This window comes from Nannospalax galili, unplaced genomic scaffold, assembly GCF_000622305.1.
Source record: "Nannospalax galili isolate Female #2095 unplaced genomic scaffold, S.galili_v1.0 scaffold652, whole genome shotgun sequence".
Lineage (NCBI taxonomy): Eukaryota > Metazoa > Chordata > Mammalia > Rodentia > Spalacidae > Nannospalax > Nannospalax galili.
The window spans coordinates 2,379,164-2,396,411 of NW_008332152.1; the positions used below are offsets into that span (position 1 = coordinate 2,379,164).

General features: G+C 54.5%; 1 protein-coding gene across 1 annotated transcript; it reads right to left on the minus strand.

The window, feature by feature from the left end:
- Nucleotides 1-438: 438 nt before the first annotated feature.
- Icoslg (inducible T cell costimulator ligand) lies at nt 439-12,963 on the minus strand. Its single transcript, XM_017796713.2, has 7 exons — nt 12,744-12,963; nt 10,916-10,956; nt 10,052-10,399; nt 8,428-8,718; nt 7,273-7,431; nt 6,385-6,420; nt 439-4,941 (listed from the first exon to the last, which is right to left on the minus strand). Exons 1-7 carry the CDS (start codon nt 12,752-12,754, stop codon nt 4,931-4,933), a joined length of 897 nt encoding a protein of 298 aa, XP_017652202.1. The 5' UTR covers nt 12,755-12,963; the 3' UTR covers nt 439-4,930.
- Between the last annotated feature and the right edge of the window lie 4,285 nt (nt 12,964-17,248).

Sequence of the window (17,248 nt, forward strand, 5' to 3'; positions counted from 1 at the left end):
CTTCTTTAATTCTAGTTCAAGAGGATTCAGTATCTTCTTCTGGTCTCTGTGGGCATTACACACACATGGTGCACTTACATACATGCAGGCAAAACACTCAGACACATAAAATAAAAATAATAAAATTTATTTTTGCTTTTTTTTGAGACAGGGTCTCCCTGTAGCCCCAGCTGTCCCAGAACTCACTATGTAGACCAGGCTGGCCTTGAAGTCACAAAGATATGCCTGATTTTTAAAATTTTTTATTGAATTTTTGTGTATTTAATACACAACATCTTAATCATCTTTATTCCCCTTCAATCAGTCTTAATCACCCTGACACACTGACACCTCCCTATAGCCCCCCACTGGAATTCATACATTCTGTCATTTGTGTTAAGGCCTATTGTGTCAAGTTAATGTCCCCAGATGTTACTCAGTGAGTGCAAGTTGGGTTTTTTTTGTTTTGTTTTGTTTTTTCCTTTTTCCCTAAATTCTACCACGCAGTGGTAGGGTATTTGGGTTTTGGAGTTTGAAGTCTTAACTGGTATCTTTTCCATTTGGGACCTGGACAGCCATGATATAATACCCCCCACACATACATGGCTTTTCCGTGTTGTACCTCAAATGTCAAAGCAGCCCCCAAGGTCAGTACTTCTCTACCAGAGTTTCCTGTCCCCCAGGCCTTCCCCCAGAAACTTGGTGACATCCATTCTCCCTGAGGACAGATACCATACCTCCATTGCAGCTGTGGGGGCCTGGCCATGTCCAGAGTCCTCAGCCTGCGGATGGGGCTGCTGGACACCCTGAGGGAGTCTTACCCAACATGTGTGTGTGGAGTCACACACACGTCCCAATGTTCAGGACTGGTTCAGGTACAGTGTGGTGAGGATGAGGTAGAGGGACCGAGGGCAGAGCTACTGGACAGTGGTGCCCCTGGGCTGTGCTGGGCATGCGGCACCGAGAGCAGCTAGGAGTGATGCTGGGTATGAAGCCATGGGGTCCGTATGCATGGCGACCATCGGACAGGGTCAAGAATGCGAGGGGCAGCTCCAGCCCTCCCGTGCCTCAGGCAATGTCCAAACCCGAAATGTGGGTCTGGACCTTGGCCAGGTTGGGCCTTGAGTGCCCTGTTCCCCATCCCTGCTCCAGTGTCGTCACCACCCTCTCTCCGAGTCTGTCCCCCGCCCCCAACAGGTTCATCACTCTCAGAATCTTCACTGTCAAACAGGGTTTCTGTGGTTCTAGCAGGTTAGAATGAGGCCACACAGGCTTAGGTGACCAGAAATCTTAAATCTGGTGTCCTCGGACACAAAACAGAAGAGGAACTATGTGAAGACAGAGGCCTGGAGGTTGTAAGACAAGTGCGGGTGCTGGGCTACTGGGGACTGGACCAGGCGGGGGACCCTCAAAACCCTCCCCCATGCCTTGCTTCTAGACCTCAGTTCTCCAGACTATGAGGGGAGACGTTTGCTGCCTCACAGTCCCAGCCTCAATAGCTATCACAGCTCACTGCAGCCCCTCCCAGCAGACACTAGCCCACCTTAGAGAAGTACTCGCTGCCCAGCCCAGCCCCACAGAAGTCCTGTCCAGAAGCCCTCTGGGCTGTTTGCTCCTGACTTCTTGCTGTCTGTCACGCTCTGAGCTCAGGGTGTGAGAGATCTGCTTCGACTTGCTAAAAGCAAGTCTTCTTGTGTCTTTATGTCTAGCCTGGCAGCTCCCCAACACACCAGCTGCCTCGGAGCGCTGGGGTAGGGGGTGTCCCCAGTTCTCTGAGGAACCAGCTCCCGCAGCCTGGTCCCTGCCCACAGGAGTTCACTCTGATCCTCAGGGGTGGGTGAGGGAGGACTGGGCAGGGGAGGAGGGAAAGTCCAGGTCCAACTTGGCAGGGGAAGTAGAGACAAGCACTGTGTGGTATCTGCAGAGGATGAGAGGAGAGTGGCGGGGGAGGCAAGCGGGCAAAGGGCTCCTGGCTGGGACTTCATGCTGCTGCATGCGTTCTTAAGGGAAGTGCCAACAATCCACTCGTCCCCAGTAAGACTTCCTGTGGAAAAGAGTCTAGGAGGTGCAGGATGTGGGGTGTCTGGGATCTCAAGAACGGGACTGCCCAGAAAGTGGCCAGCAAGAAGGCTTCTCTATTCCTGGGGACCCAGGAACAGGAGGGGCTCCCTACAGATGATCAGGCATGAGGATCTCTAACCCTGGTGAGAGCCTCAGGGTAGGCAGGGAGAATGTGGCCAGAGCCCACACAAGTCTACACCCCCTTGGCACCCTGGTGCCCTCTGGGCTGTGGGTGAGCTGTGGGCTGCCAAGACTGAAATCATTTCCAGATGACCTCAAGGGCGGCCTCCTCGTTGGCTGTGTCCTTGACCTCTGTTTGAAAGGCTGGGTTGGGAGGTGACACGGCAGCCGAGCTGGAGTTGGGCCCTTGCAGGGACTCACTCATGGGCAAGTCGGCTGAGGCATCACACCCACACTTCAGAGCCAGGCCTGGCAGCAGCCTAGGGAAGCCGCCTTCTCTAGCACCTCAGCTGCTCTCCAGAGTCGGGGGCCCATCAGGAGCCTGGGCTGCTCAGGTTAGGAGACAGAGGCCAGCTCCAGAGGCCTCACTTCACAGAGGGGAAACGGGCAGATAAGATGAGCCCAGGCTGGGGCCACATGCCCTGCCCACCTATCAGGTCAGAGGGACTCTCCCCATGGCCTCTGAGGAGCACCTCTGTGGTAGGGCTGGGCTGCTTTGTGGGCTGCTGAGCCACACCCCTGGCTTCTGCACGGGAACCATAACAAACTCCTAGAGTGACTGACCACATGCCTTTCAGGATGGAACCGCGCATGTGGAGGCACCAGCGGCAAGAACAGCCAGCCCCAGCTCACTGCACTGACAAAAGCCACCGGACACAAGGCACAGTGTACATCTTGTAATCCCTTGACAAGTTTCTGGAAGGGGCTGGAAGAACATTGGAATCCAGCCCATCTACAACCTAGATAAAGAGCTAGCAGCAAGGTTTGGGGTTGAGGGAGGCAGAGGTTACAGGGCAGGTCTCACGAACGCTAACGTGCTGAGGGAGGAGGCTCCCAGGGGCCCTTGGGAAGTAGCAGGTGGAGAGAGGACCACCTGCCAGGGTCAGCAGGGTATGGTGACTGGAGAGCCCAGGGTCCAGGAAGAGCCACAGAGGCACAGTTGGTGAGGGTTCCCCATGTCAAAGTAAGTGGTGGGGGTGGTGGCAACAGTGTGCCTGGTGCCCCGGGGCAGGAGAGCTACAGAGGCACAGGGCCAGCTCCTGCCCCCCCTCTCTTTGAGACAGAGGGTCTCACTATATAGCCCTGGCTGGCCTGGAACTCAGAGATCTACCTGCCTCTGCCTCCTGAGTGCTGGGTTAAGAGAACTGACATCTGACAGGAAAAGTGGAAGCGGACTGGGTCTCCCTGCTGGGTCGCTGTGGCCCGCCTGGGTTCCGAGGCTTCGCCAAGAGACATTCTGTGGGGGCAGAAACTGAAGGTAATGCATGGCTGTGTCCCAGAGGAGGGGTCCCCGGCAGGCACAGGCCCAGGCATCTGGGGTCACTTCGGGTGCTGCGCACAGGCCTGAAGCACCCCAGCAGCTTCTTGAGCTCTTTTTGCTGCAGCTGCCGACTCGACCCATCGTGACTATGGCTCCTTTACAGATGCACACACCTAATGCTTTCCCGGACAGTCGGGTGGGCCTCTTGTTATGCTCTTTCTGAAGTCCTTGTGAAGACTCTGGGCAGATCCTCATAACAGCACTGGTCCCTCAGCCTGTCCAAGGGCCTCATTTCTCATTCTTGTGCTGCCCGGGTCTGAGACACACAGACATTACACCTCCGTCAGCCCTGAGGGACAGCAGCACACCAAGCAGTCTGTTTGTCCGGGGTTTCTGGGTGGGAAATAAGGAGGGAGCTTGCCCACAACCAGGGTCAGATGCTCTGTCCCAGAGGGGAATTCATGCTCCTCACCTCACCACATCTTCCTGGAGCGTGTGCACACCTGGGTTACCAGGCAGCCAACTTCCTAGAACCAAAAAACTGCTGGACCCATTCTAGCCAACAACACAGAGGCCTGGGAGGCTGCAGCCACCTGGTGGGCCGGTAGTTCCAGGGCGTGGGCAGGAGATGAGGTCTTCTTGACAACCTTCAGCAGGATGGGTGGTTGAGGCCAGGTACGGATGAGTGGAGTTCATTCTGAAAGAGCTTGTGGCTGGCAGGAGGCCTCTGTATGCATGGCACAGTTGGGCTCAAGGGCCTCTGGTGATTATGGTGACATGCCAGTCTGCAGCAGACAGCCATGTTTTGCTCCAAGGCAAATTCCTTTTACGTTGCAAAGCCAAGGGCCCCTGAAACCTCTGAGCCATCCATCAGCCCTGGGGCAGGTTTTCTGTGGACAAAACCCCATTCATCCCCTAGGAGGTCAAAGTAGCTTAGGCCCAAACCAGGTGAGGTCAGGCTTTCTTCCCACTGAAGATCTTGCAGGGAAATATCTCCCGTGGATTCTTCAGGCACTTTCAGAGTGGACCAAATGCCTTTCCTTCAGTCTTAAAGAACCGGAATCCCCAGGAAGGCTCCTGTCCTCCATGCAGGCTTGGGGTGAGTCATGTGCTCTGTTTCCTTCCGGAGAGGATCATCCCCCACAAGCTCCTCCTATCTGTGCTGGAGGCTGAGGGGGAGCCACTCACTGGGGGCTCCATGTTCCAGGGCTGCTGCTCCCCTGGAGAAGCCTCCTTTAGTCCGGTCAGCACTGCCCAGTTGGTTGGTTCCAGGGATCAACCCTCCGTGCCCCTCAAGGCTAGGGCTCCTGTCCACGATCATAGCACACAAGCAGACAGCTCAGTGTCCCCTTTGCCACCAGGCCTGTCGGAGTCCATTCTCAAGTTGTGTCTGATGTCCACTGGGTGGCATCTCACAGAAGCCCTGTCCACATCCTGGGCAGAGTCCCGTCAAGCATGATCTAGGTGGGAAGATGAGAGGAAGGTGAAGCCAAGTCCCGCCTCCTCATGCCTGCCTGCCAGGTGAGCACTCGCCACCGAGCAACCCCCAGCCCTCCTCTGCATTTTGGGGGCAATGACAGGATTCTTCCCAGGACTCATATTGGTGAGGAGTGAAGGACTGAGTACTGGAAGCAGCCGGCCACAGGAACCACCTGACTGGTTTAGCACCAGGACGCCCAGATTCCTTCAGTGAGTTTGCTTAAAAGTGACCTGACACTGGCTGGCACAGCCCTGGGAGCATGTCTCCTTCAGTCGTTCATCAATACCTGCTCACCTGGGTAAGCAGGCCCCACCATACTGTGGGGACCACACACTCTACCACCCCTAAGACAGAGAAAAACAAGGTTCAGTTTGAAATGGCAAAGCCCTTCACAGCCAGGACCACTTCCTGGTGGGCAACCAACACCTCATGTGTGTGATTTTTCTTTTTTTTTTTTCCTGTCTCTTTTGAGACAGGATCTCCCTGTAGCCCCAGCTATCTGAAACTCACTATACAGACCAGGCTGGCCTCAAACTTACAGAGATCCCCCTGCCTCTGTCTCCCAAGTGCTGGGATTAAAGGTGTCCGCCACCGTGCCCGGCATGATTTTTCAAAATTGGGATATAAGCCCACACCTTTGGAGATGACAGAAGGTGTGCCTGCCACCTGCAGTTCTGGAACCCACAGGTGCACATCCCCAAGGGACGCTGAGCCACTGGAGACAGAGCAGGCCATGTCCAAGGAAGCTGGAGTTACACTTACTCTAGGCCCCAGTGTCAGGTCAAACTATGCCCCAAGATGGAGTCACTACTGACCAGCAACATGGCGATCACAACCTGGTGGGTAGCATTCTGGGAAACAGAAAGTAAAGCATCCTAGTTTCTCAGTAACCATCTGACCTTTGCTTTAACGACACACCCTGATCATAACAGCAGTGTTCCATCGCAGCAACCGAAAAGCTGAAAAACACCTAAGTGATCCCCCGACTACCAAGGCACCGGCTACAGTCTTACCTCCCCTTACCCACAACAGAAAAATCCTGTAAAATCCAGCCTATTGTGACGAGAAACTGCTGCTCCTTTTTCCCGTGGGAGCGGTCCAGCAGCCCGTCCATCCCAATAAATTTCTCCTTTTCTCGCCTCAGAGTGATCTCCAGTGGTCCTGGTCTTTTCACAAACCTAACACCCAGAGGCAGAAGGGGCTTGGGGACCTGTGCCAGGCTTTCTGCTGTGCAAGGTCTGGGAATTTCTACCATGAAATGTTAGGCAGTGGACACAAGACAGGGTTTCTGTATTTCTGGACTCATGAGGTGTTTAAATCTAACAGTTGAAGGTTACTGAGGGTTTCTGAAGGTGTGGGAGGTGGCAGCAGCCACGCTAACCTGCTTCCCAACCCTCCAATCCCCCAACACTGGCATATTCACCTGTGAGTTCGTGCTCCAGCACCACAGTCCGGGGACCTGTGGGTCAAAACAGAGAGGTTCCAGGCATTGGGTATGTGTGTGCTTCAAACGATAGTGATCCCGAGCTCACAGCAGTGCCCCCCCTCTGCCCACCATCCCTCAGTGGGGGGAGGGATCCCAGGAAGTGCTCCCCAGACCAAACTGCTTTTGAGGGGAGATGGATTTTAAGGGACAAGTATGTGGAAAGCATTTAAGATGTTCTGTGTCTCTGGGTCAGGGACCCTAACAAAGCCCAGCCAGTTCCGCAGAGGGCCAGGGGCAATAGAAAGTATTTCTGATACAGCTAAGTATTGGCCATAAACTGGGAACCTAAGTGCAGCTCATGGGAAAGGGAAGAAGCTGTCAAAGGCTGAGTGGGGTTGTGACCCATGCAGTGGTCATGGGGCTCCATTTAGCCTAACCCCCTTTCTGGGTCCTCCAGGGTCTCCAGCCTCTACCTAGCCATAGGCTCCACACTGTGGCTCATGCAAAGAGCTTTTCTACCCTTCTCACTGGCTTTGTGACTTCATCTCACTTTCTGGGCCCGTCCTTGGGGTGCATAAAGCTCCAGGCACACAGCCTTGCCTGTGACTTAGAGCAACCTCAGTTGCCTTCCACAGAAATGAACTCCATCCCACCTCTGAATCCAGACTCCATCAGCCCTTGAGCCTGGAGCATGGGGCTTTGCCTCCTGCTGGCTTAGCTCTATCAGGAACGGAGCAGAGTGTCTAACCCTCTTCTGGGAGGCTTCGGACAGTCACTCTGCACACTTGGGCTTTTAAAACTGGATCTCAAATGCACCTTGCAGAGTGTGGGAAGAAGAGAGTGCTGACACCAGTGCAATGAGCCATCAGCCCCCCTTGTGCATACCTGTGTATCTTCTGTGAGGACACTTGCTTCTGCAAACCCAACCCGAAATAACGGCTGCCACCAAGAGAACTGCCAGGATGCTGAAAAGGGCCATGATTTTCTCCTCCTGGCGTGTCTGTGGGTTCTCTGTGAACATGTCTTTGTTTCCAATGGAAGTTTCTATAAGAAAAGGAAAAGGGGCTGGGGATGTAGATGTGTTGGTGGAGTGCCTGCTTAGCACACAGAGCCCTGGTTTCAATCCAGCACCACAGAAACTGGGCATGGTAGAACACACCTGTAATCCCAGCACTCTGGAAGTGGAGGCAGAGGGGTCAAGAATTCAAGGTCATTCTTGGCTATAATAGTGAGTTAGAGGCCAGCCTGGGCTACATGAGACTCTGTGTAAAAATGAAAGAGAGAGAGAGAGAGAGAGAGAGAGAGAGAGAAGGAAAGAAGGAAGAAAGGGAGAGAGAAGGAGGGAGGGAGAGAGGGAAGGAAGGAAGGGACAGAGAGAGAGAGAGAGAGAGACAGAGAGAGAGAGAGAGAGACAGAGAGAGAGAGAGAAGAGGAAAGTGGGAAAATGGCCCAAGACTTAAAGTCTCTTAAAGAAAGGGTATTTTCCATGGGAAAGAAGAGGGAAGTAGCTTTCAGAGAACTGCCCTGACATCACTGTAAGTCCCAAATTTCAGGCTGGTGTAGGGGACGCTCCTTCAGGTGAGGCTCCCCTGCCCTACTACGAGACCTGGAACCTCAGCCCCAGGCCAAGGGCTCAGCTGGATTCCCTGAGGGGCACATACATGCTCAAAGGCAGAGAATGGGGGGAGTTGCCCAGGGTGGCCTCCATCCTAACTTCTGCCAGGCTCTGCAGAGCCTCAGTCTTCACTGATAGAGAGAGCTCAACACACTGCCTCTATGGGTGACAATCACACTAACCTGGACAATGAGTACAGGTCACCATGTGCTGGACCTAAGCAGGATCCCTGTCCCTGCCCTCAGAAACCAAGAACCCCTCTTTGTCACTGCGCCTAACTCTCCTCCATCACCCAATGGTTTTTTGATATGTGTTACCTGTCAGGAGGAGTCTGTTCAAGGCCCTGGGTCTCTCTGGTCACCTGGAGGGCTCTGTTCCCAACCCTAGATGCTCCCTAAGTCCCTGTGCCCCAGCCTGGGTCTCACCTCCCTGGCTGATGCTGGTGAGGTTCTGGTGGAGAACCACATTCTCTACACAGCAGCTGACGTTCACATGGAGGGCCCACGGGATCCTCAGGATGCTGATCACGTCATACAGGCCTCGCTCATTCAAGGAGACAGTGCTGTTCTGCAGAGCCTCATCCATCAAGCTGTTGTCTGTCCTGTTGATCCAATACAAGTTGGGCTTTGGGTAGCCATTTGTGGATATGCAGGTGAAAGTGAGCTCCTGGCCCTGGGAGGGGTTACTGCTGTGGACGACAGGCAGGCTGAAGTTTGCTGCAGGGGAGAGAGGCAGTGGTGAGGGAGGCTCAGCCCAGGGGGAGGGCTGCCCGGAGCAAATGGTCAGAGTAGCTCGTGCTGCCTGTCGAGTCCAGCACAATGGCCGAGTCCTCACTGCCAACCTGACAAGACTAAGATACACCTCTAGGCATGTCTGTGAGGGGTTTCCAGGGGGTTAACCGAAGGAGGACGCACTCCGAATGTGGACCACATCATCCCAAGTGCTAGGAGACGGGACAGAATAAGAGGTAAAAGGAAAGAGAGCCAAGGCCCAGTAAGACCCTTTCTCTAGGTCATGGCCTGCTGTGGTCTAAACGGCCTCTGCCACACGCTCCTGCCAGGAGCTGGGCTGCCTCCTCATTCCTTCCACACCAGACTGGACTGAAATCCTCTGAAACCACCAGCCAAAATAAATGTTTGCTCCCTATTTGTTTGAGACAGGGTCTCACTATATACACAAGGCTGGCCTAGAACTCCCAAAGATCTGCCTGCCTCCGCCTTCTGAGTGCTGGGATTAAAGGTATGTGCCACCACACCCTGAAAATCTTTGCTCCTTTAAGTCGTGTATATCAGATATTTTGGTCATAGTGGCACAAAAGTAACTAATCCTCCTGCTACCCCCAACAAGGGAGCCACCGAGCCTGGCAGGCAATGGCGGTATCCACACCAACTCCTAGCCCCTCGTGTGAATCTAGAGCTTCTCCCCGAGGCACATTTGTCTCCCTCCCTACCGTTCTCCTGGAGACCCTGGGGGACTAAGTTTTCCCCCAAAGCCTGACCTCATTTAGTGTTCCAGCACTCCTCTGTCACTGTGTGTGTGTGTGTGTGTGTGTGTGTGTGTGTGTGTGTGTACATGTTGGTGTGGGGGCTGCATGTGATTTGTGTGTGTAGAAGCCAGAGGACAGTCCCAGGTGTGACTCCTAAGAAGTTCTCCACCTTGTTTTCTGAGATGGGATCTCTCACTGGCCTAAAGCTCACCAAGTAGCCAGGCTGGCTTCCAGCAGGCCTTAAGGATCCACCTGTCTCTGCTCTCCAGGGCTGGGATTATAATGTGTGCCACCACACCTAGCTGGGGATTGAACTCAGGTCCTCAGGCTTGCACAGCAAACACTTTGTCAACTGAGCCATCACCCCACCCCTACTCACTCATTAAAAAAAAAAAAATCTGCTTTGAGTTGAGTTAGAGAGCTGAAGTCAAAGATGGTAAGGAGGTGGCCTTGGGTTATGAAGTAGCCTCAGAGCTGCATGCTTTCCCTGTTCAGCATCCAGGCTGAAACTTCTCCAGGGTATGAGGCTGCATGAAACCAGTTTTCTGCTTCAAGGGTCTTACCCGCCACGTGCAGCCTGACCTCCTTTTTCAAAGCCCTTGTTAATGTGGACTTCCAAAACACCAGGCACTCGAACTTTTGGGTGTCCTGGGGGGTGACATTCTGCAGGTAGAGCGAGAAGTCGCCCTGCTTCATGCGGTCCAGCAACATATGGGCCCGGTTCTTGTACTGGCTGGCCTCATGAGCATCAGACTTGTTCTCAGACAGGTAGTAAGCCACCACGGTGCCCAAGTCACTGATTTGCCAATAGACGAAGAGATCATTCAAGTCGAAATGGCTTTGGTTGGGGTGGATGCAGCTGAGCGCCACGTCGCTGCCCACCATTGCCTGGACTTCCTTGATTTCATTCTCTGCAACGATTTAAAAGCAGCACAATTTATTTCCCAAGGGTGGCTCAAGACTCAAACACCAACCCTATCCTTCCCCATAAGGTTCACCAGGAGGGCAGTGAGGGTCCTGTATCAGCCCAGGTATGGGATGTAAGCTTCCATTTGTGCAGCCTCTGCCACACGCTTCCATTTTTGGACCCTCTCTGGCTTTTGCAGTGTCCTGCTCCCAGCTCTTCCCAAAAGTGGTGGTTTATATGGCGTGGTGCGCTGATGGGCAAAGAGACCAGAAGAGACAGGAAGCTCCCAGCACAGAGAGCTGCAACAGTATGGGTCTGGGGAAGGTGTTCCCTTTATGACCTGCAACCCTGCATATCAACCTAGGTGTGTGGACCCAGCTTTCTCCAAAGGGCCCCTGGGAAAGCAGCAGGGGCTATGGCCGGGCCACCCCTAATGCCCTGTGTCTATGATCCCCACAGTACAGCAGGCTAGGGGTTCAAAGTGGGTATTCACCCCTCAGTGTAAAGCATCCCAACTTACCGGCGTGCAGGCCACTGAGCAGCAGCAAGACCAGGTAAAGACTAGAAAAGACCAAGCAGAAAGACAGGTGAGACAGTGCTTCCTCCAAACTGGGGGGCTGCTTCCCAGAGGCAGGAGACAGTGGCACCCACTAGAAACAAGAGCTTGCCTCCCAGAGGGGCACCCTCTGCTGGTTCTCCACAGAACTCAGGGAGTCTAGCAGGGACCATACATCTCCCTGCCCTCCCCACTGCAAGTCCCCAGGGCCTGGCAGCTTCCTAACTCTAAAAAACAATTGATGAGCATGATGAGAAAGGGCAGCGAGAGCCACTGCCAGGCCAAGGACTGTGTCCTCTCTCCATGACTCCACCATCCTGGGGTGGGACACAGGACTGCGAGAGGCTGCAGTGAGGTGCCGGAGATGGAAGACACCTGATGGCCCCAAGGCAGGCAGGCTCAGGTGAGGACAGGGCCATCTGAAACCAAACCTGGTGGGACTTCACATTCCAGTCCTTCTTCAGCTAAGATGTCAGCCTCACATGAGACCTTGTGCCTCAGACTAGCCACCTCCTCTTAACAGCCACAAGAGGACTCCCAGGTGACAGGGGATCTGTACTCTACCCCATAGTGGCTTGGGATACTTTAGTCAGGACTTGTCCTACCCCCAAGCCCATCTGGGGTAAGCCCCGGCAGTGGGGCCTGGCTGCCTCTTTGTGTTGTCATGTACCTCCAACACCTGAAATCTTGTGCTCTTCCCTCCAGAGCAGCCCAGGAATTCTCAGATTTGTTTGGAGAGAAACCCCTGGGGAGCCAAAGGGACCTCTGCCCTTAGAATGGGCAGCACCCCTACCCCATGCATGAAGGCATGTCCTAGGCCTAAGGACCACACACACACAAACTCACGAGCCCCATCATCGCCTACAGACTGAGGACTTTGGTGGGTAGCACCCCTGCAGACAGAGGGTGTCACCAGGTCACCAAGGGGCACAGGGTGTCCACTGCACAAGTGTCTGAAGGGATATTTTAATAACAAGTCAGAGTGCAAGGCCTGGAGAGACGGCTCAGCAGTTAAGAACACTGGTTGCTCCTGCAGAGGACTTGGGTTCAATTCCCAGTGCCCACATGGCTGCTAACAACCTTCCATAGCATAACTCCAGTTCCAGGGGATCTGATGCCCTCTTCTGATCTCCACGGGCACTGCCCGACAGGGATGCACTTACACACATGCAGGCAATGCACTCCATACACATAAAATAAAAATAATAAATAAATATATTTTTTAAAAGCCATAGTGCAAAACTGTACACACACACACACACACACACACACACACACACACACACACACTTCCCCTTCCCAGCAGCCCCTCACTGCCCAGTTTGGATCTGCTGGGGGGCGGGGGGCAAGTGTATGGGGCAGGTGCTCTGTCACCAAGGACTGGGTACCAGCTGGCCTTTGAGGTATCACACATCCTTCCTTCTGGGAAATCAGCAGGGTCTGGAAGAAGGGAGGCGGCGGGTGAGCCTGTGCCTGAGCGTGTCTCCTGCACCTCCTCCAGGCTGGGTCTCGCCCTTCCTCTGCAGGGAGCCTCCCCCAAGCCGCCCACGCGCGCCGGGTCCCTGGGTGTCACAGTTCGGCCCGCGCCGCCCCCTACCGTTCACGGCCGGACAGGTGACCGCCCACTTCCCGCGGCCGCCCAAGTGAGCCCACGAGCGCTCAGATGCCGGGGACCCGGGGCCCGGGGGCTACGGTCGGGGCGCTCTCCGCCCCACTCCGGGCGCGATCTGGCCGCAGCGCGCAGTTCTCTCCTCTCCGCCCACTCACCGGACGCGCCCCGCTGAGGACTCACCTTGGCGGCATGGTGGGCGCGGAGACCAGAGCTCGGAGACCCCGGGTCTCCGGACGTCGGGGCGCGGGGACCTTGGGGTGCGGAGCCCTGGGGCTGCGGGGACCTTGGGGTGCTGAGATCTGGAGCTGCCGAGACGCCGGGGCGCGGAGACCTCAGAGCGCCGAGACCGGGGCCGCTGGAAGTCGGAGCGCCGGACCTCGGCGCCGGGAGTCCGGCGGTAACTGCGCTCTGACGGCACTGCGGGAGCCGGCTGGGTGCAGCCCAGGTCCCCGCCCTCCGCCCGTCCCTCCCGCGACTGCCCGAGGGGCGGGAGGAGGCGGGGACCCGCGGAGCGGAAGGTCTTACACAGGCTCCTGAGAGCAGCGGGTTCTGACGGCGGGCAGGTTGGGGTCCGTCTGCCCCCGGGGCGGGGACGTGGGCCCGCCTGGCAGGTGCCCGGGGAAGTCCTAGGCGGGCACAAAAGGAGCGGTCACAGGTGCTGCAGAAAGGCCCGCGCCTGGGAGTGAGCGGGGAGGGCTTGGGCCTCAGCCTCTGTCCTTCGACGCTGCCCGGGACATCCCAGGCCTGGTCTCTGCATTCCTCCTCTAGAGCCCTGTGTCCCACCCGGTCTAGCAGAGCACGAACCTGGGTACAAAACCGAGGTGTGGGGCTGGGCCAAGTCCCTGGCCGCTCCGTCTCCTCTACCTGGAGCTGGAACATCTTCTGGCTCATGGATAACTGAACCCAACGACTAGGAATTAATGAGCAGAAGGTGTGCAGGCGGGAGTTTGGGTGGAGGCCAGCAGGAAGGAGCCAGGAGCGGCAGGGAGCTCCACCAAGGTCCAGCCTCAGCACCCTCCTGGCCACCGAGCTCTGCTTCCACACCTTTGTGGCTGGGAAGACCTGGAGAGCTGGCTAGGCCACACATTTGTACTGGGAAAGCTGGGGAGCCTGGGCTGGGAATCCAAGCTTTAGTCTTCTAAAGCCCGAGGAATTTGGCAATCCTGTTTCCCACTTGGTGTTCATAGGCTAGTCTGGGAAAGGCCTAAGGGTTCACCAGTGTCGAGCCAGGCTGAGTCTAAGGGCAGCTGGCTCCCTTCGCCCACCCCATCCTGTCTCCTGGGCCTGCCCCTCTGCTGACTCTCTGCCTCCTCCTCTACCCCACAATGTGCAGGTAGATGTCACTGAGGTGAAGAGGTGGGGCCAGGAGGGACAGGCTTCCTCCCTACCAAGGCCCCCATGGAAGGCCTGGGGTAAGCTCATGGAAAGGACACAGTGGCAGGTCCACCCCTACTGCACAGCAAGGAAGTGACATGAATTGCGGCTGAGCTAGACAGGGACGCTGAGCAGAATCGGGCAGCTTCAGGGGAGGGCCCCTATGAGGAGGGGCATGAAGGCAGATCATGGCAAAGGCATGGCTGGGTTCAGATTCCACTTTGACTTCCTGGGAGTTGTGCATCATCCACTTAGCCCCTCAGTGGCTGCCTTTGCATAGCTGTGAAGCAAACAGCCACTTCCTCAGGGAGCAGGGATGGTGTAAGTCTGTAAACCGAGTGGCCATTCTGAGTCCATGCACACTTTACAGCTGCACAGTTTTCGAACACAGACTTCTGGTTTGGTTTGGTTGAGACTGGATGATTCCAGGCTGGCCTCCAGTTCTCAATCCCCTGCTTCTGCTCCCCAGGCTTGTGCCACTGTGCCAAACTTACACACAGGACTTTAAGGCAAACCAGGAGCTAGGAGACCTCTGGGGAGGGTCTTGTGGCTGGGGGATGGCCTTGGCTTTGTGCTTGACTGTGACTTTTTCCTGGCAGGTCAGGTGTGGGAACCACTAGGAACTGCATTTGTGCAGACTTGGGGTTCAGAATTCTCCAAGCAAAATAGAGCAAAGCGTAAAAGATGTGAAACCATGTCTGCCGGATGCTCAGAGACTGGTGAGCCACACACTGGGGGTCCTATCCCCCAGAGTCCAGTCCAGTGGCATGTCTCTAACATCACAGACATCAGTGGATGCTGAGGTTGATTCCTGGCTAGAGAAAGACTGCTCTTCTCTTGGAGTCTAGTCATTAGCTACAGCTAATCACCACACACACACACTCCTCCCCCCACAGTAACAGTAGCTTAAAAACAATAGCCCTGATTTGGGGGAGAGCCCCCCCTTACCACCAGCTTCTAGGGCTCCAGGTGTCCCTTGGTTGAGACTTTCCTTCTTCATTTTGGCCTCTGTGGGCTCAGGGCTGTCCCCTCCATACATGGTCAAGTCCACCTCTCATAAGGATGCCTGTGGTGGTGCATGCAAGACCACCTGTGATACATGCAGGGCTGCCTGGATGGTCCAGGAGAGCTTCCCTGTCTCAGTCAAACCATATAAGCAGTCCTTTTGGCCACATTAGGTGACCTCACAGGTTCCATACAGTTGGTGGGGGGGTACTCTTGAGGGGTGTCCTTATTCAGTTGACCACAAGGGATCATAAATGGGGCCCGTGCACAAGATTAGAATACACAGTGGGGTGAGTCTTGTGGTATGGACTACTCACTGTATGCGTGTGTTTGAAAGTGAGTGGAAGATGGGGAGGCGAACAGATTCTGAGTGGCAGAAAGACCCTCACTGGGGGCTCTGGTCTCTCCTTGGAGGCTGACTGATAAAGTGGACATTAACCAGGCATAGTGATACACACCTATCATCTCACATTTGGGAGGTGGAGGTGGCAGGTCAGGTGTGGGAACCACTAGGAACTGCATTTGTGCAGACTTGGGGTTCAGAATTCTCCAAGCAAAATAGAGCAAAGCGTAAAAGATGTGAAACCATGTCTGCCGGATGCTCAGAGACTGGTGAGCCACACACTGGGGGTCCTATCCCCCAGAGTCCAGTCCAGTGGCATGTCTCTAACATCACAGACATCAGTGGATGCTGAGGTTGATTCCTGGCTAGAGAAAGACTGCTCTTCTCTTGGAGTCTAGTCATTAGCTACAGCTAATCACCACACACACACACTCCTCCCCCCACAGTAACAGTAGCTTAAAAACAATAGCCCTGATTTGGGGGAGAGCCCCCCCCTTACCACCAGCTTCTAGGGCTCCAGGTGTCCCTTGGTTGAGACTTTCCTTCTTCATTTTGGCCTCTGTGGGCTCAGGGCTGTCCCCTCCATACATGGTCAAGTCCACCTCTCATAAGGATGCCTGTGGTGGTGCATGCAAGACCACCTGTGATACATGCAGGGCTGCCTGGATGGTCCAGGAGAGCTTCCCTGTCTCAGTCAAACCATATAAGCAGTCCTTTTGGCCACATTAGGTGACCTCACAGGTTCCATACAGTTGGTGGGGGGGTACTCTTGAGGGGTGTCCTTATTCAGTTGACCACAAGGGATCATAAATGGGGCCCGTGCACAAGATTAGAATACACAGTGGGGTGAGTCTTGTGGTATGGACTACTCACTGTATGCGTGTGTTTGAAAGTGAGTGGAAGATGGGGAGGCGAACAGATTCTGAGTGGCAGAAAGACCCTCACTGGGGGCTCTGGTCTCTCCTTGGAGGCTGACTGATAAAGTGGACATTAACCAGGCATAGTGATACACACCTATCATCTCACATTTGGGAGGTGGAGGTGAGAATCAGTTCAAGGTCATCCTTGGCTACACAGTGTGTTTGAGACCAGCCTTGATTATATGAAACCCTGTCTCAGAAAAACAAACTATAAACAGGGCTGGTGAGATGGTTCAGAGGGTAAGGGTGCTTGCCACTAAGCCTGATGACCAGAGTTCTATCCCCAGGACACATATGGTAGAGGGAAGAAAGAGTCAATTCCAACAGGTTGTCCTCTGACCTCCACACGTGCACCTTGGCACATACAAATGGACACACAAAATAGATAAATGTAATTTTGTTAAATAGAAAAAGAAAGCAGCCGGGCGTGGTGGCGTATGCCTTTAATTCCAGCACTCAGGAGGCAGAGGCAGGCAGAACTCTGTGAGTTCGAGGCCAGCCTGGTCTCCATGGTGAATCCAGGACTACAGCTATTTTTGAGACCCTCTCTCAAAAAGACAAAAAAAAAAAAAAAAAAAAAAAAAAAAAAAAAAAGAAGAAAGCAATGTACCATAACCAATACACTGTTTTAGGACCAGTGTACTGTAACCTTGGATGGGGCCTCTGGAACCTGCTTCTCTCTAGGGCTCCTGCTATCTTGCCTGGTCAGTGGTGGTCATCGGTTCTAGCTTGCTGCTTCTGCTGACTTATCGGGTCAGCTGGGTGGGCAGAGTCTGGCCTAACTCAGAGGGTCCGTGCACACATTAGTGCTTCACTTCCACGGCTCAGCTCTGTGGCTCTGCTGTGGTGCCATCAAACACTGCTGAATTATGCCCGAACACATGTGACCAGAGTGCAGGATTTTTTAAGCATGTGTTATATGGTGTCCTGTCTATTGACCCAAGGACAGCTCCTCTTCTACCTTAAATATTTTAAAGATCAACATTCCTTTAACCCACTTCCTTCCACAGAACACTGAGTGTCAGCACCGACCCAAGAGTCCC

Coding starts and splice junctions, on each gene's coding strand:
- Icoslg (XM_017796713.2), bottom strand. Junction 10,400..10,915: donor GCTCAGTGGCCTGCACGCCG/GTAAGTTGGGAT, acceptor AAATCGTTGCAG/AGAATGAAATCAAGGAAGTC. Junction 7,432..8,427: donor CACCAGCATCAGCCAGGGAG/GTGAGACCCAGG, acceptor CTTTTCTTATAG/AAACTTCCATTGGAAACAAA.